Source organism: Oncorhynchus tshawytscha, linkage group LG20, assembly GCF_018296145.1.
Source record: "Oncorhynchus tshawytscha isolate Ot180627B linkage group LG20, Otsh_v2.0, whole genome shotgun sequence".
In the NCBI taxonomy this organism is placed as follows: domain Eukaryota; kingdom Metazoa; phylum Chordata; class Actinopteri; order Salmoniformes; family Salmonidae; genus Oncorhynchus; species Oncorhynchus tshawytscha.
Genome location: NC_056448.1, coordinates 591,627 through 608,489, shown reverse-complemented (window position 1 = coordinate 608,489; position 16,863 = coordinate 591,627). Strand labels below are relative to the sequence as shown.

Sequence of the window (16,863 nt, the reverse complement as noted above, 5' to 3'; positions counted from 1 at the left end):
GGAAGTTCACTGGCAGTATGAAGTTTCAATGAACTACCTTACTCTTCTTGAACTACCTTACTCTACGTAACATTGCAAAAATCAGAAACTTTCTGTCCAAAAATGATGCAGAAAAATTAATCCATGCTTTTGTAACTTCTAGGTTAGACAACTGCAATGCTCTACTTTCCGGCTACCCGGATAAAGCACAAAATAAACTTCAGTTAGTGCTAAATACGGCTGCTAGAATCCTGACTAGAACCAAAAAAAATGTACCATATTACTCCAGTGCTAGCCTCCCTACACTGGCTTCCTGTTAAACCTCTTATGGCTGCAGGGGCAATATTGAGAGCTTGGATGAAAAGGTGCCCAGAGTAAACTGCCTGCTCCTCAGTCCCAGTTGCTAATATATGCATATTATTATTAGTATTGGATAGAAAACACTCTGAAGTTTCTAAAACTGTTTGAATGATGTCTGTGAGTACAACAGAACTCATATGGTAGGCAAAAACCTGAGAAAAAAATCCAACCAGGAAGTGGGAAATCTGAGGTTGGTCGATTTTCAACTCAGCCCCTATTGAAGTTACTGTGGGATATTGGTCATCTTGCACTTCCTCAGGCTTCCACTAGATGTCAACCGTCTTTAGAAACTTGTTTGAGGGTTCTACTGTGAAGTGTGGCCGAATGAGAGTGGATTGGAGTCAGAGGTCTGCCAGCAGTCACACGCTGGTCACGTGCATTTCACATATCTCCAGTTCCATTGCTTTTCTGAAGGCAAAGGAATTCTCCGGTTGGAATATTATTGAAGATGTATGTTAAAAACATCCTAAAGATTAATTCCATACATCGTTTGACAAGTTTCTATGGCCTGTTACGGAACTTTTTGACATTTCATCAGCAATTAGTGAACGCGCTTCGTGAGTTTTGATTTGTTTACCAAATGCGCTAACAAAAGTAGCTATTTGGACATAAGTGATGGACATTATCGAACAAATCAAACATTTATTGTTGACCTGGGATTCCTGGGAGTGCATTCCGATGATCATCAAAGGTAAGTGAATATTTCTAATGTTATTTCTGACTTCTGTTGACTACAACATGGCGGATATATGTATTTGTTCCCTGAGCGCTGTTCTCAGATTATAGCATGGTGTCACGACTTCCGCCGAAGTTGGCTCCCCTGCCTGTTCGGGCGGTGCTCGGCGGTCGTCGTCACCGTCCTACTAGCCGCTACCGATCCCTTTTTCGTTTGTCTGTTGGTTTTGTGTTATTAGTTTCACCTGTGTGTATTTTAGTTTAATTAGCTTCCCTATATATAGTAGGTTGTCCCACCCTTGTTTTGTGCGGGATTGTTTTTGTTACTCTGTTGGATTGTGGTTTTCATGTGTGTATTCTCCGGACTGTTTTGTCCTGTGTTTGGGCTGGTCTATTCTATGCGCCCTGTGTGTTGGCGTGACCGTTTGTTTGCCGGAGAAATAAATTCACGATATACTGAACCCTGCTCTCTGCGCCTGATTCCAACCCACCACTCCTAGTATCCCGTGACACATGATTTGCTTTTTCCGTAAAGCTTTTTAAAAATCTGACACAGCGGTTGCATTAAAGAGAAGTATATCTTTAATTCCATGTATAACACTTGTATTTTCATCAACATTTATGATGACTATTTCTGTAAATTGTTGTGGCTCTGCAAATTCACTGGATGTTTTTGGAACTACTGAACATAACCCGTCCAATGTATACTGAGATTTTTTTATATGAACTTTACCGAACAAAACATATGTATTGTGTAACATGAAGTCCTATGAGTGTCATCTGATGAAGATCATCAAAGGTTAGTGATTAATTTTATCTCTATTGGTGCTTTTTGTGGCTCCTCTCTTTGGCTGGAAAAATGGTTTTTCTGTGGCTTGGCTCTGACCTAACATAATCGTTTGTGGTGCTTTTGCTGTAAAGCCTATTTGAAATCGGACACTTTGGTGGGATTAACAACAAGATTACCTTTTAAAATGGTATAAGATACTTGTATGCTTGAAGAATTTCAATTATGAGATTTCTGTTGTTTTGAATTTGGCGCCCTGCACTTTCACTGGCTGTTGTCATATCGATCCCGTTAATGGGATTGCAGCCCTAAAAAGTTCTTAAGGCAAGGGCTGATTTCAAGGTTTTACTGCTAACCTTTCAAAGCATTACATGGGCTTGCTCTTACCTATCTTTTCGATTTGGTCCTGCAGTACGTACCTACACGTACGCTACGGTCACAAGAAGCAGGCCTCCTAATTGTCTCTAGAATTTCTAAGCAAACAGCTGGAGGCAGGGCCTTCTCCTATAGAGCTCCATTGTTATGGAATGGTGTGCCTACCCATGTGAGAGACGCAGACTCGGTCTCAACCTTTAAGTTTTACTGAAGACCCATCTCTTCAGTAGGTCATATGATTGAGTGTAGTCTGGCCCAGGAGTATGAAGGTGAACGGAAAGGCTCTGGAGCAACAAACCGCCCTTACTGTCTCTGCCTGGCCGGTTCCCCTCTCTCCACTGGGATTCTCTGCCTCTAACCCTATTACAGTTGCTGAGTCACTGGCTTACTGGTGCTCTTCCATGCCGTCCCTAGGAGGGGTGCGTCACTTGAGTGGGTTGAGTCACTGACGTGATCTTCCTGTCTGGGTTGGCGCCCCCCCTTGGGTTGTGCCGTGGTGGAGATCTTTGTGGGCTATACTCGGCCTTGTCTCAGGATGGTAAGTTGGTGGTTGAAGATATTCCTCTAGTGGTGTGGGGGCTGTGCTTTGGCAAAGTGGGTGGGGTTATATCCTGCCTGTTTGGCCCTGTCCGGGGGTATCATTGGGTGGGGCCACAGTGTCTCCCAACCCCTCCTGTCTCAGCCTCCAGTATTTATGCTGCAGTAGTTTATGTGTCGGGGGGCTAGGGTCAGTCTGTTATATCTGGAGTATTTCTCCTGTCTTATCCTGTGTCCTGTGTGAATTGAAGTATGCTCTCTCTAAATCTCTCTTTCTTTCTTTCTCTCTCTCTGAGGACCTGAGCCCTAAGACCATGTCTCAGGACTACCTGGCATGATGACTCCTTGCTGTCCCCAGTCCACCTGGCCGTGCTGCTGCTCCAGTTTCAACTGTTCTGCCTGCGGCTATGGAACCCTGACCTGTTCACCGGACGTGCTACCTGTCCCAGACCTGCTGTTTTCAACTCTCTAGAGACAGCAGGAGTGGTAGAGATACTCCCAATGATCAGCTATGAAAAGCCAACTGACATTTACTCCTGAGGTGCTGACTTGTTGGACCCTCGACAACTACTGTGATTATTATTATTTGACCATGCTGGTCATTTATGAACATTTGAACATCTTGGCCATGTTCTGTTATAATCTCCACCCGGCACAGCCAGAAGAGGACTGGCCACCCCTCATAGCCTGGTTCCTCTCTAGGTTTCTTCCTAGGTTTTGGCCTTTCTATGGAGTTTTTCTAGCCACCGTGCTTCTACGCCTGTATTGCTTGCTGTTTGGGGTTTTAGGCTGGGTTTCTGTACAGCACTTTGATATAGCAGCTGATTTAAGAAGTGCTATATAAATACATTTGATTTGATATCTTTCTCTCTGTGTTTTCTCTGACTGAGGAGAACGAGAGCTATGGGTAGTACCAGGGTGTTAGTAGGTAACGTAAGCACCCAGATTAAATAAAATACATTTAATGAAATAAAACCCGAAGATGTTCATATCATTCAGCTACTGTAGCTGTCTACTTAACATCAACAGGCCGCACCAGTAGCACAACAATTAAAAATAGACACCAAATGTAAAGTTCCTGACGATCAGAGCGATCTGACTCCCCCCTTCTGTCTGAACTTGGAATATTCCTGTTCATGGGCTTGGGCCACTGACCCTTAACATGGTTGTTCTGTTCTGCATTGTGCACTATTCTAATAATTTCAAATTCGATGGAATGACCATTTTAACTCCCCAACACATAGACAAGGCATGTGTAGGAAAGGCGTGCATATCCCAAATCTGAATAGGGCCAAACTGCATTACATTCAAACAAATACAAATGTATTAACAGGACATGATACAGCAACAAGATACAACATGTATTATACGGGCTACATTCACAAATGGGGGGAAGGTGTTTCCTTTTCAATGTATTATTGTACACATTTCATTTACACGTACTGTATATCCATACAGTATCTGCTCATTTGACAATGACAGTGAAACCATATCGAATGAGTTGACTTGACTTGATAGGCAGCCGTTGGTCTACCTGAGTGAAGGGTAACCCCCATTGCCTGAGGATATTGGGCTGGGGAGGAGGAACTTTCAGAGTTGCGCGATAGACTGCTCTTCATTCCGAACTCAGAAGCGGATGCGTCGACATCTCACGAATTGAGTTTCTCACGGAGACTATTCTCTCCGGAGTGTGTCGTCTGGCAGTCCAATTTATTTATTTACAAAGGATATTTATTTAAAACAATTTAACCACGTCTGCAGCTAACGACACTGTGGATCTATGCTAATCGTAGGAATTGTAGGGCTTTTTTGAAGTTGAAGAGAGGAGGAATGTATCGTTTCTTTGTGAAACTAACGTTTCTTATTCCAGTCATCGTCATAACACAAGGTAAAGTGCCTGGAAAAAAGCTACTGTAAAGTTATTTCTCCTAAGGATTTAAACAATTTGAGACTGAATGTTTTAATTCAAATCAATATTATTAAGTTGAGTTGAATGACTGTTACGTTGAGTTTGATTTTGTTGAGTGCTGCAAGATCACTATTCGTTAATTTCAGTAAATGAGGCTTTAATGTTTGGAAAATAGGCTACTGGTGCTCTGCCTCTGTAGTCTACGGATGTGAAGTGGTACTTAATCTGATATGATTTAGAAGTCTTGTTGGCTATTTGATTTGCTTTATTACGGATCTCTGATCTTCTGCGTCTTTCTAAGTGCGAACAAATCATGGGAACTCATCCCTCTGTGCCTTGGCACATCGGTCTTTACACACTTCACAACTCAAAGCGATGACGATAACTTAAACTGTATAGACTCTTGACTAGTAGACTTCAGCATATTTGCAATGTAAAACGTTTAGCCCACTAAGCATGTAGGCTATTGTTGATGTGTGACCTTTGTTCATCTTCTTTTTTTTAAAACGTGCACTTGATTTCGTCTCGTTAGACTATCTAGATTTAAAATGAGAAACATTTTGTTTTATTTCTCATGAAGTAGGCTAAGGTTAGCCTAGGCCTGACTAAATTTGATTTCGTCTGTGGAGCGATAGTTTCGTGGTGGGCTATGTATGGAAGGCGTGTGTTGCGGGGGGCGTTGGTGAGAGGGTGTTATTCTCTCTCTATGGGAGAGCGTGTCAGTCCCGTAGGAGGTGGGGGTTGCTGGCTTTTTTTATGGCTCGTGCAGGACTGTGATTTCTTTTGTTCACACGTCTGAGCTCAGCAGCTGTTGCGCTTTCCGCGCAAAGTTAGCCTTGAGAGCTGTTAATGGGTACTATGGATCTCCAATGTCATCTGGGCTTGATGTGCCCAGACGGTAATACACTCGTGTCCCCCGGCGACTGGTTCGTGCATAAAACATTCTCCATTCAGGCTGCAAAAGGCTTTGATTTCCTCCTTAACTCGATTCAATGGCAAGAACGCGGGAAAATAACTGGGAAAATATGCATACTTTCTTTATGAAACACAATTTTCCACCACCTAGAGTGGCTAATGCCTAGGAATGCTAGTCACGGATGTTGCGTATCGCGTTCAGTCAATCTGGTTGCAGCAGTCTATTGTTTACCCCTGGCTGATGCTGCGTTCAAAGCAACTGGGAACTCGGAAATGTACGCCACCCGACATCAGTGGGTCCAAATCAAGTCGAAACTCGAGAGAAACGAGTTCTGACTGGGAAAAATGTATTTGAACGCCACCAACAAAAAAGCATGCCACCTGCTGGAGGGAGACAGATATGGCTTTGGCAATGTAAACATGTTTCCCATGCCTATAAAGCCCCTTAAATTGAATTGGCAGATTTTTGGATGAGTTTGGCTTCTCTCTTCCTCTTTGATGTGGGGGCAACATCAGGAAGTAGTATTAGCCCCCACCATGCATGCTGCTAGCCTCGCCGGCCAACAAGTAGTCTAGACCTACATTGTCCCCCAAACCACAGCTTGCACACAACATGATTAGTTTCAAAGCACACATCTCAGTTGGCATTTAGCAAAAATGGTTATCGTGCAAGTGTTATTAATGTGAATTGGCTTTTGAAGTTCCACTTTCTGCAGCCTGTGTCTTACGGTAAAATAACGTTTTTACAGTGGGCCTATTAATGACTGAATTTAATGTGTTTTTGTGTGAATGACTGTTTTTGTGAGAGTGTTATTGTTGCTCCTTTATAACAGATTTTTCTCTACAGGTCTAAGATGCTCTCTAACTACTGAATCATGTCTGAATGGAGGGAGGTGTGAGGCCTCCTCTGACAGAAATGGAGAATGCAGGTAAATAGTCCACAGTCCACATATTGACAACACTTTGCTGAATGGCTTTTCTTGTTTGATATCAACCTCAGAACTTTTTCCCCAATACCAGGCCAGTTATTACAACTGTGATCAGGATTTTGAGTTTGGGTGTTTCTAAGCACAGGAGTTCAACGTTGGGCTAGGTTATTGGAACTCTGAAGTTATCCGTGGGTATTTTGTAAGGTGCATGGTGCAGTGTTAGGGGTATAGTAAGGTTTTGATAATAGTGTGTGGTACTAGACATATTAGAGTGTTCTTTGGTAGGCTATAGAGGCAAGAGGCCTTGTGTTTCCCCTCATTCCAGCCTTTGAGAGGCAACTCTGCTCAGCAACCAGAGGCCCTCAACTTTCCTCTGAGCAAGGTCCTTCCTGTAGCCGCAGAGCCCTGCGCGTCTGCACTCCAAAAGAAAAGACTGAAAGAGAAGTGCCCCCCCCACGCTTATGAATGCAGGACACTTCCCCGGCGGCGTGAGGGACGCGTCCCAGTCCTAAATCTTGTTTTTCTGCTCTTTCATGGGGCGACAGCTGGGGATCGCCTGCCGCCCGGTGACCATTGTCTCTTAGTCAGAGCAATGCTGTGTGACTAATCAGAGTGGGGCTTCCCAAGAACGCTACAACTACTAACCCCCCCCAGAAAAAAAAACCGCCACAACACACCCTAAAACTCTTGCCGTACCCCGTACTCTTCTCCTGATTTCTGAATAGGCATTCTTCCCCCTTATGAACTCCAGTAGAGGGCCAGATGGCGCTGAAATGTAATTGGATTGGATGTTATTGGTGGAGTGAATTTAATTGGAGTAAACTGAAGAAATTTGAAAGCAAACAAGTGGGAGTGAGTGGAGCAGATGAGGGCTCTCTAGCCTGGGCCTGATGCTGGTGCAGGGATGGGCAGTATATGTTACAAAATATTGTGTATTTATATACGGAGTATTTTTACATTTGAATTTAAAGACCTTCTGTAAAAACAAATATACAAATGACCCGTGTTCATCCCTGAAAATATTTTTATCACCATGGTGCTGGTGGTCTCTGAAGGAGTTCAGTGGTGGGTGTGGCCTGATGGCATTTGGGGAAGGCCCCACTCTGGGGACAGGGAACCTATGCTAGCCCGTGGGCCACAACTCAATTACATCTGAGTTAGAAGTGCCTTTTGTTAAGTAAGTCAGGTGTTAAATTAGATTAAAATGAGACTGGATTGCCAGCACAGGATAGGGGCATCTAGTGCCTCATCAGATAGAGATGCGGATGTCTCTGTCCACTCTCTCCTTAAGCTGCATTTACAAAGGCAGCCCAATTCTGATATTTTCAAACGACCAATTAGTGACAAAAAAATCAGAATTGGGCTGCCTGTCAAAACGCAGTCTTAGTCTTCCTCTTATTCATCATGTATCTCTCTTTTCCTCACCAAGCCAAAACAACCATCAATCATACTCTACATTTAGGTGTGTCAGTGTCAATATCCAGGGGTCAGAGTGGAGCGTCACTGGGAAGGATCTGGGAGGGTATTGATTATCAAGCTCATGTTTATTTATTAAGTTTATTTATCACTCACGCACATCTCGTTCCACCTCAAAAAACGCAAGAGGATTTCGACCCTCAATCTCAGATTGTTCTGAATTTGTTTATGTTAGAAACAGAAAAGATACAGATTCCTGCAAGGTTATTTTGATGTTTTTTTATATAATTTGATATCTGAGAAGTTAAGCTAATTGATTGAATCCAAATTGGCTATTTTATTTATAGTATTCAATAAATATATTACCTAACATCCGATTTGGAATAAACGTTTTTCCAACAATGACTTAGATATGAGGAATCCAAAGGAATGGTCAAAATTCACTGATGGACACCCTATGTCAATCTCACCCCAACAACCGGTGTATCAGTCTGTTTAAAGTAGTATGGAACTGCGGCTCGGAGTGTTGTTTCTTCATTGCATGTAATGTATTCCCAGTGAATTTGGGGATGTTTTTTCACCCTTCTCAGAGAATTTTGTTATTGAAGTTATTGGGCACTGTAGCTCAGTGCTTGATGCGTCACTACAGACACCCTGGTTTGAATCCAGGCTGTATCACAACTGGATGTGATTGGGAGTCCCATAGGGCGGCGCACAATTGGCCCAGCGTCGTCTGGGTTTGGCCCGGTGTAGGCCGTCATTGTAAGTAAGAATTTGTTCTTAACTGACTTGCCTAGTTAAATAAAGGTTCGATTTTAAATGATTTTTTTTTTTATGTCCCATCCTACATCCTGATATTACCAGATTGTGATGACTAGATGGTGCTGTTTATAATTTATTAACTACAGAAATGTTTTGGAGTTCCATCAGAGGAGGGCGGGTGTCAGCAGCAGAAATGTCAAAGAGCATTTAGCACATCATCTGATCACCCTTTTACTTATTTTGAGGAATTTACAAATGATTCAAGTCATTCTAGATGAGTGATCCAGAGATTGGGCCCATGACACAGATGGCAGTTATGGTGAGGTGGAGTTTGACTCAAATATACTGGGATAGATTTCAGTCATACTCTGTCAGAGACCTGACAGGTCAAAGGTTTAGAGAGTTAGAATGATAGGGGCTTAGCCTGGTCCAGATAAGCATACTTTAGTTCAGCTAACTGCTCAGATAAATTAATAGAACATATTCCCATTCAAGTCAATGTTTTATGATGGACCAACTGGTGGCAAAATTCTATATAGGTTGGTTTAGAGGACCAAGCTAAAATGCATCTGGATCAAACTATTAGGGATTAGGTTTGGGTTTAGAACAGGACATGGTTTTACTGACTTGTTTACGCTGCTCCTTCCTGCAGGATTGCCTCACCTCCTCGAAAACAGGAAGTACTTTTTTTGGGGGGGGGTCGCCCATGTATTCTGTCCTCCACGTATTCTGTCCTCCACCTCAGGTTCCAAGAATAGCTCACCTTAACGCTCACCTTATGGCTTCACATCCTTCCCTCCACTTGCATCGATATTAGTTTGGTCTGAGGGAGTTTTGTCTGACAAGGACAAAACCTTTTTAATGCTCATAATTGCCTATAAATAGTCAGTGAAACGGCCCTAATTAATATTCATCCATACTGACTGCATAACGACAATGACGGCAAATCCCAACAGGAAGGCTAAAAAAAGAAATGGAAGTTCTTGTAGGGGAGGTTGAAGCAAGACAAAATATATTGTTTGATGGGCACAGTGTGGGGATTAGAGTGGCAGCATGTGGCGACGCTATGAATGCTGCTGGCTCAGAAGGTCGGACCCTCTCAGAAATAAAGAAAGAAGTGGTCTGACTTAAAAATGGAGGCCAAAAGGCGCATAGCCTCACACAGACAGTGTTTGTGCCACGGGCGGGGGAAAGGGGACACCGGAGCTCAACCCCCTTGATGAGCAACTTGCCGGTATTATAGGGGAATCCCTTCTGAGTGGAGTAGTGATCAAATCAAATCAAATTTATTTATATAGCCCTTCGTACATCAGCTGATATTTCAAAGTGCTGTACAGAAACCCAGCCTAAAACCCCAAACAGCAAGCAATGCAGGTGTAGAAGCACGGTGGCTAGGAAAAACTCCCTAGAAAGGCCAAAACCTAGGAAGAAACCTAGAGAGGAACCAGGCTATGTGGGGTGGCCAGTCCTCTTCTGGCTGTGCCGGGTGGAGATTATAACAGAACATGGCCAAGATGTTCAAATGTTCATAAATGACCAGCATGGTCGAATAATAATAAGGCAGAACAGTTGAAACTGGAGCAGCAGCACGGCCAGGTGGACTGGGGACAGCAAGGAGTCGTCATGTCAGGTAGTCCTGGGGCATGGTCCTAGGGCTCAGGTCCTCCGAGAGAGAGAATTAGAGAACGCACACTTAGATTCACACAGGACACCGAATAGGACAGGAGAGGTACTCCAGATATAACAAACTGACCCTAGCCCAGACTACACTCAATCATATGACCCACTGAAGAGATAAGTCTTCAGTAAGGACTTAAAGGTTGAGACCGAGTTTGCGTCTCTGACATAGTGATGGAGGGGGACACGGACATGCAGACGCACCGGGTGATCCAGGTATGTAATTAGTATTCCCTCGTTTGAAAAGAGTAAACCAAATGCATTCAAGTTGTTAAAAAAAATAAAAATTGTGATTTTTCTATTGAGTCGCTGCGTGTTCCAGCGGGGTCGGTGGTGCTGCAGGAGCTGGGTGCACCCAGCCCTGCCGTCTCCACTGTACCTCATGCGTCACAACCATCCAATCGGCCGTGTCCTCACAGATGCAGTCCTGCAAATGCAAAGAGACACCATCGACTCTATTAACAAGGTTGCCAAGGAGTTGAAGTGGGACAGGCGCGGCTTGGTTTCTGCGCATGCTTTTCTGTAAAGCTGGGTCCTCTACAGCTTAGAGATCCAAGAGAATAGAGCTTGGTAATCGGAACCGACTCATAAGCCACTCATCAGTGGCCAGATTTCTTCCATTTGCCAAATCTTCCAACAGTGCCAAAGCAGCCATTGTGCATCAGTACACATTGTAATTGCATGCCTTTTTATACCCACCCATTTGATTGTCAACGCTACCCATTTGCGTAACACCTTCAGATGTGGTAATTACCCTGATTGTACCTGACAATGACAGGACCATTATCACATTGACAGTTCTGCGCAACGAACATGTGATAACAATATATGAAACTCTGCACTTGTATCTTCCCACTTGAGGAATCGAAAACGGCATCGGTTTAAACGTAATTTGTCCTACTGTTCACCTTGTTATTTATGAGAATACATTTCATAACATGCAAGTATTGTTTAATAATTACAGATCCAATTAAATATGATTCCCGATTAAACTGTAAAACATATTTGAGGGGTTCTTTTGCAAGAACTGATATCTCCGTTTGTATTTATTATCCTAAATCATGTTTTTAGTGTTGTTTTTTGTGCACTCCAGGGAACTCTTCATATATAATATGTGAGAGATAATATTTCTATTTATTTTACACAATGGTATCAATTTCAAGGCGTTTCTCGAGTTTCATCCTTCTGCCATCGTAGCAGTTTCACATTTCTCCAGTTTAGGTGCGTACGTATGGATGTCCGTGGCGTACACCTTTTGTGCCTATGCAGCGTATACCTTTTGTGCCTATGCAGCGTTTATGAATGATGCCCCTGGGGGACTAGCAGGCTAGGAACCTGGCCTGCGGTGACACACCGCCCCAGACAACGACGGACCCTCCACCTCCAAATCGATCCCGCTCTAGAGTATAGGCTTCGGTGTAACGCTCATTCCTTCGACGATAAACGCGAATCCGACCATCACCCCTGGTGAGACAAAACCGGGACTCGTCAGTGATGAACACTTTTTGCCAGTCCTGTCTGGTCCAGCGACGGTGGGTTTGTGCCCATAGGCGACATTGTTGCTGGTGAGGACCTGCCTTACAACAGGCCTACAAGCCCTCAGTCCAGCCTCTCTGTCTATTGCGGACAGTCTGAGCACTGACGGAGGGATTGTTGATTCCTGGTGTAACTTGGGTAGTTGTTGTTGCCATCCGAACGTCACACCTGCGGGACAGGTACAGGATGTACCAATCCTGTGCAGGTGTTGTTACACATGGTCTTCCACTGCGAGGACAATCAGCTGTCCGTCCTGTCTCCATGTAGCGCTGTCTTGGGCGTCTCACAGTACGGACATTGCAATTTATTGCCCCGGCCACATCTGCAGTCCTCATGCCTCCTTGCAGCATGCCTAAGGCACGTTCATGCAGATGAGCAGGGACCCTGGGCATCTTTCTTTTGGTGTTTTTCAGAGTCAGTAGAAAGGCCTCTTTAGGGTCCTAAGTTTTCAGAACTGTGACTTTAATTGCCTACCTTCTGTAAGCTGTTAGTGTCTTAACAACAGTTCCACAGGTGCATGTTCATTCATTTATGGTTCATTGAACAAGCATGGGAAACAGTGTTTTAAGAACTGGTCCCAAACCCAATCGCAGTCACTAGTTAGCCATGGTCCCAGCAATTGTGTGCCCTATAGGCAATATCAAAATAGGTTAAATTACCAGAGATTCTCACATGGCCCATTATATTAGGTTATTGCTGTGCTATATCAGCCAATAGGCTTGACGTAGTTTGAAGATGAGAGAGTGAAATCTTGCACTTTCTCTTGAGCTATTTTATAGCCTACCTTTTTGGAGTGGGGCGATTTTCAGACCGAGACAAATATAGGTGATCAATATGTATTTCTAGACAATGCAGTAAACTATGTCCTAATCATATTGAGGAAGTTAATTTCATTGGAAAGATAGCTGCCCCATGCTCTCCGTCCATGCATAAGGTATAGAATACAATTTGAAAAAATACCACACGCAGCTATTCACTCACATGGCTACTAAATTTAAAGCAGCAAGAATGATGAGAGTGGAAATTTGCACTTTCTCTTGACCTACATTTACATGTAGGATATAGCCTACCTTTTAGAAGGACGATTTGGCAGATGGAGACAAATAAATGTTAATCAATATTAAAGAAAATTAAAAGGAGCAACGCTCGCTCAAAATGGTAGCTTATTCTACGCCCCATCGTCAGTGATTGATCAACAGTACCACTCCCAGTAGCACATTTACTCAGTACTGGTGCCTGTCGTGTATTGCCTCGTTATTGTTACCATTTTTCCTTTTGTTTAACAAATGTTTCTTACTTACTTGTTAAACTCTGCATTGTTGGTTAAGGGCTCGTATGTAAGCATTACACCTGTTGTATTCGGCGCATGTTTTTTTATTTTACCAGGTAACTTTACTGAACGCGTTCTCTTTTATTTACCTTTTATTTAACTAGGCAAGAACAAATTCTTATTTACAATGATGGCCTCGGAACATTGGGTTACCTGCCTTGTTCAGGGGCAGAACGACAGAGTTTTACCTTGTTATGTTACGGTTTTCTTCCGTCGAAGGAGAGTCGGACCAAAATGCAGCGTGGTTAATACGATACATCTTTAATGAAGATGACACACGATAATACAAAACAACAAACGGAATGTGAAAGGCTGTATAGGTTATCTGGTGAAATACAAAACCCTGAGACAGGAACAATCACCAACGAAACACTCAAAGAATATGGCTGCCTAAATATGGTTCCCAATCAGAGACAACGAGAATCACCTGCCTCTGATTGAGAACCGCCTCAGGCAACCATAGACTTTGCTAGAACACCCCACTAAGCCACAATCCCAAAACCTACGAAAAAACCCCCATACATAAACACAACCCAAAATAAACCCATGTCACACCCTGGCCTGACCAAATAAATATAGAAAACACAAAATACTAAGACCAGGGCGTGACATGTTAGCTCAGGGATTCAAATTAGCAACCTTTCGGTTACTGGCCCAATGCTCTTACCACTAGGCTACCTGCCGCCCCATTTACAGCAACAACCGGGGGAATATAGGGGGAAGGAAAGAGCCAATTGTAATCTGGGGATGAATAGGTGACCACATGAGGGCCAGATTGGGAATTTAGCCAGGACATCAGGGTTTACACCCCTACGATAAGTGCCATGGGATCTTTAGTGAACACAGAGTCAGGACACCTGTTTAACACCCTACACAGGGCAATGTTATGTCCCCAATCACTGCCCTGGGGTATTGGGATATTTTTTTAGACCAGAGGAAGGGTGCCTCTTACTAGCCCTTTAACACCACTTCCAGCAGCATCTGGTCTCCCAACCAGGACCAACTCTGCTTAGCTTCAGAAGCAAGCCAGCAGTGGGATGCAGGGTGATATGCTGCTGGTAAATGTGTATAATATAAATAAATCTAACATAATGCTGAAAGGGCGGTAAAATATGAGCAGAGGGTTAATTAAGTAAGAAAGGGGGTGGTGGGGAGAGGTAAAGGACGGAGTTTACCTGAGCAGTGGCAACAAACAGCAGGAAGGGCCAAGTGTCACACTTCTTCATGCACGGACATGTACTTTTATTGATTTTATTTATCTAGGCATACACACCAGAATGTTTTTTATCCGCGCTACAGACTGCTATATCGGCTCGATAATAAAGGACTAGTAAAGGCCCAGTGCACTACGTTATGTAAAAGTGGGAGTTGGGGGCTGTTTTTGTGTAGGAGGCTAAAGTCACTCTCAGTGGCAGATGGCAGATCAGGCCCCATAGGGGGAGGGGAGGAGAGGGGGCTGGCCCAAAGTCACAAATGTGTTTGGGGTCAGGGGTCAGGGAAGCATCTGCTCTGGCCCTGAGGGGACATTGCATTGCTGGGAAAGACCTGTTGCTGGGGTCTGTTGCTGAGGCCTGATGGTTTTACAGCGTGGGGGGGACTGACTTTAGGACAAAGAAGATCCATTACAGTGAGGGGATGGGGAACACGCATAGGCAGACACGCGCACACACAGACTCCACCTCTGTCTTTCTCTTTCTTTGTCTATTTCGCACAAACACAACTCTCTCCAAACATATAGTAGCAATTGTAGTGTGAACAAGCCCCTGACACAACCAAAAAATGTATCCTGCATGACGTATTGAGTTTTTTTGTTTACTTATCATGTTACCTCATCCCCATATTATTATATTTTTGCTCCTTTGCACCCCAGTATCTCTGCTTGCACATCATCATCTGCACATCTATCACTCCAGTGTTAATGCTAAATTGTACTTATTTTGCTACTATGGCCTATTTATTGCCTTTACCTCTCTAATCTTACGACATTTGCACACACTGTATATTAGGTTTTTTCTATTATGTTGTTGACTGTACATTTGTTTATCCCATGTGTAACTGTTTGTGTCGCACTGCTTTGCTTTATCTTGGCCAGGTCGCAGTTGTAAATGAGAACTTGTTCTCAACTGGCCTACCTGGTTAAATAAAGGTGAAAAAAAAAGCAGTGGAAACTGAAGTCTGCATAGGAGGCAAAGAAAGACACGGTTTGGCCAATTGCCTCTTGCTGGACCACTGGGAAGGGTAGAGCGGTTGGCCTCACCTCCGGTCCTCATATCGTAGTGAGTCAACCACAGAGTCTCCCAACAGGCACGTGTGAGGTCTGAGACGAGCTCTGTAAAAATTACACATATAGGAGAGCTGTAAGAAGGTTCAGAGATAGTCATTGCTCTCAGCCCTGTTTTTTAATGTATATATGTAACCGCTATTTAACTAGGCAAGTCAGTTAAGAACAAATTCTTATTTATAATGGCGGCCTACCGGGGAACAGTGGGTTAACTGCCTTGTTCAGAATGACAGCTGACCTTGTCAGCTCGGGTATTCAATTATTGGCACAACGCTCTAACCACAAGGCAACCTGCCGCCCCATATGAATTGACAAAGCCATCAATCATGTTACACCATCTATTCCTATGTGACGACTCAATAGCGCATTGAATCCAAATGAAGTTGGTTAATTAAGATGGCGTCGCATGGAAACATAACATGCGCAGTTGGAGGTACTCCAGGGTGTGACGTTGCAGGCTAGCTCAGTGCTGCCCCCTCTCATTGAGTAACTCCAGTTGAAGGCATAATGGGGTACTGCAGGCTGCTATTAGCAACTAAATTATTCTTAACGTCTTCTGTTTTAAAAATCGCACACAATCTGTTCAATGATATATCTGGTGTATTACAAGCAATTATTGGTCCCATGATTGTCTTTTTGTTTTTTACACGAAGATTCATCACGTAAGATTTTTCCATTCACTATAATGGTGGATGCTGTTTTCTGCTAACAATGCCAACAGTACCGCGGTCGGCCTTGAACTTCCGTTGCTTAAATGAGAGGGGCAGTCGTACTCCCCTGGTTGTGAGAGAGATCATGGGTCATCACTTTCATGGCAGTAAAGCTTATTTTGAATTTGAGAGGGAGAGAGAGGATTCACAAGTGAGAGTATTTCGAGAAAGTAAGCGGTGGTGTTGCATGGTGTACCTAAGCTTCAGTACTTTTGATACTATAACACAATAAAATGCTCAGGTATTCGAATTTGTTACTTTCTGTTCTATAAAAAAATTTGTCGCACATTTTGGAAATCACCAAAATGTATTGAACTTATTTGACAATTTAATTAATTTTCCCAAGCTTATCATAAGACATGAACAGATTGCATCAATGATTCCTATTCCCTGCTTCTTTCTGAAGCGGTAATGGCACGGGAATGCCCCTGACTGTGTGTCTACAACTTTGTGTAGCCGTTAGCGATGCTAATGATAACCGTCTTAATGTAGTTGGATAGGCTAATCAAACAACAGTGCTAGCTGCATGCATACTTGAATTAAAGGGTACACCACACAAAAAAACTGGGGAAAATCTGTCATTTTCATGTTTTTTTTATGTGGTATTGTTTTGGTATTGAGTATTATGATACTAAACCTATCAAAGTGAAACTAGCCATCCCGGATCCGGGATCGTGAATACAGC

The 16,863-nt window shown here is 43.4% G+C and overlaps 1 protein-coding gene across 2 annotated transcripts in view; it reads left to right on the top strand.

Moving 5' to 3' along the window:
• Positions 1 to 4,305: 4,305 nt before the first annotated feature.
• The window catches only part of LOC112219708 (neurogenic locus notch homolog protein 1), a 68,630-nt gene continuing 56,072 nt past the window's right edge, over positions 4,306 to 16,863 (top strand). Inside the window, exons 1-2 of one of the 2 annotated variants that reach the window (XM_042302052.1) lie at positions 4,306 to 4,601; positions 6,385 to 6,466. In XM_042302052.1, the coding sequence (XP_042157986.1) occupies positions 4,544 to 4,601; positions 6,385 to 6,466 (140 nt within the window). In that variant the 5' untranslated portion in view covers positions 4,306 to 4,543. The remainder of the gene's footprint in view (positions 4,602 to 6,384; positions 6,467 to 16,863) is intronic. The other variant, XM_024381216.2, reaches the window with a different exon arrangement.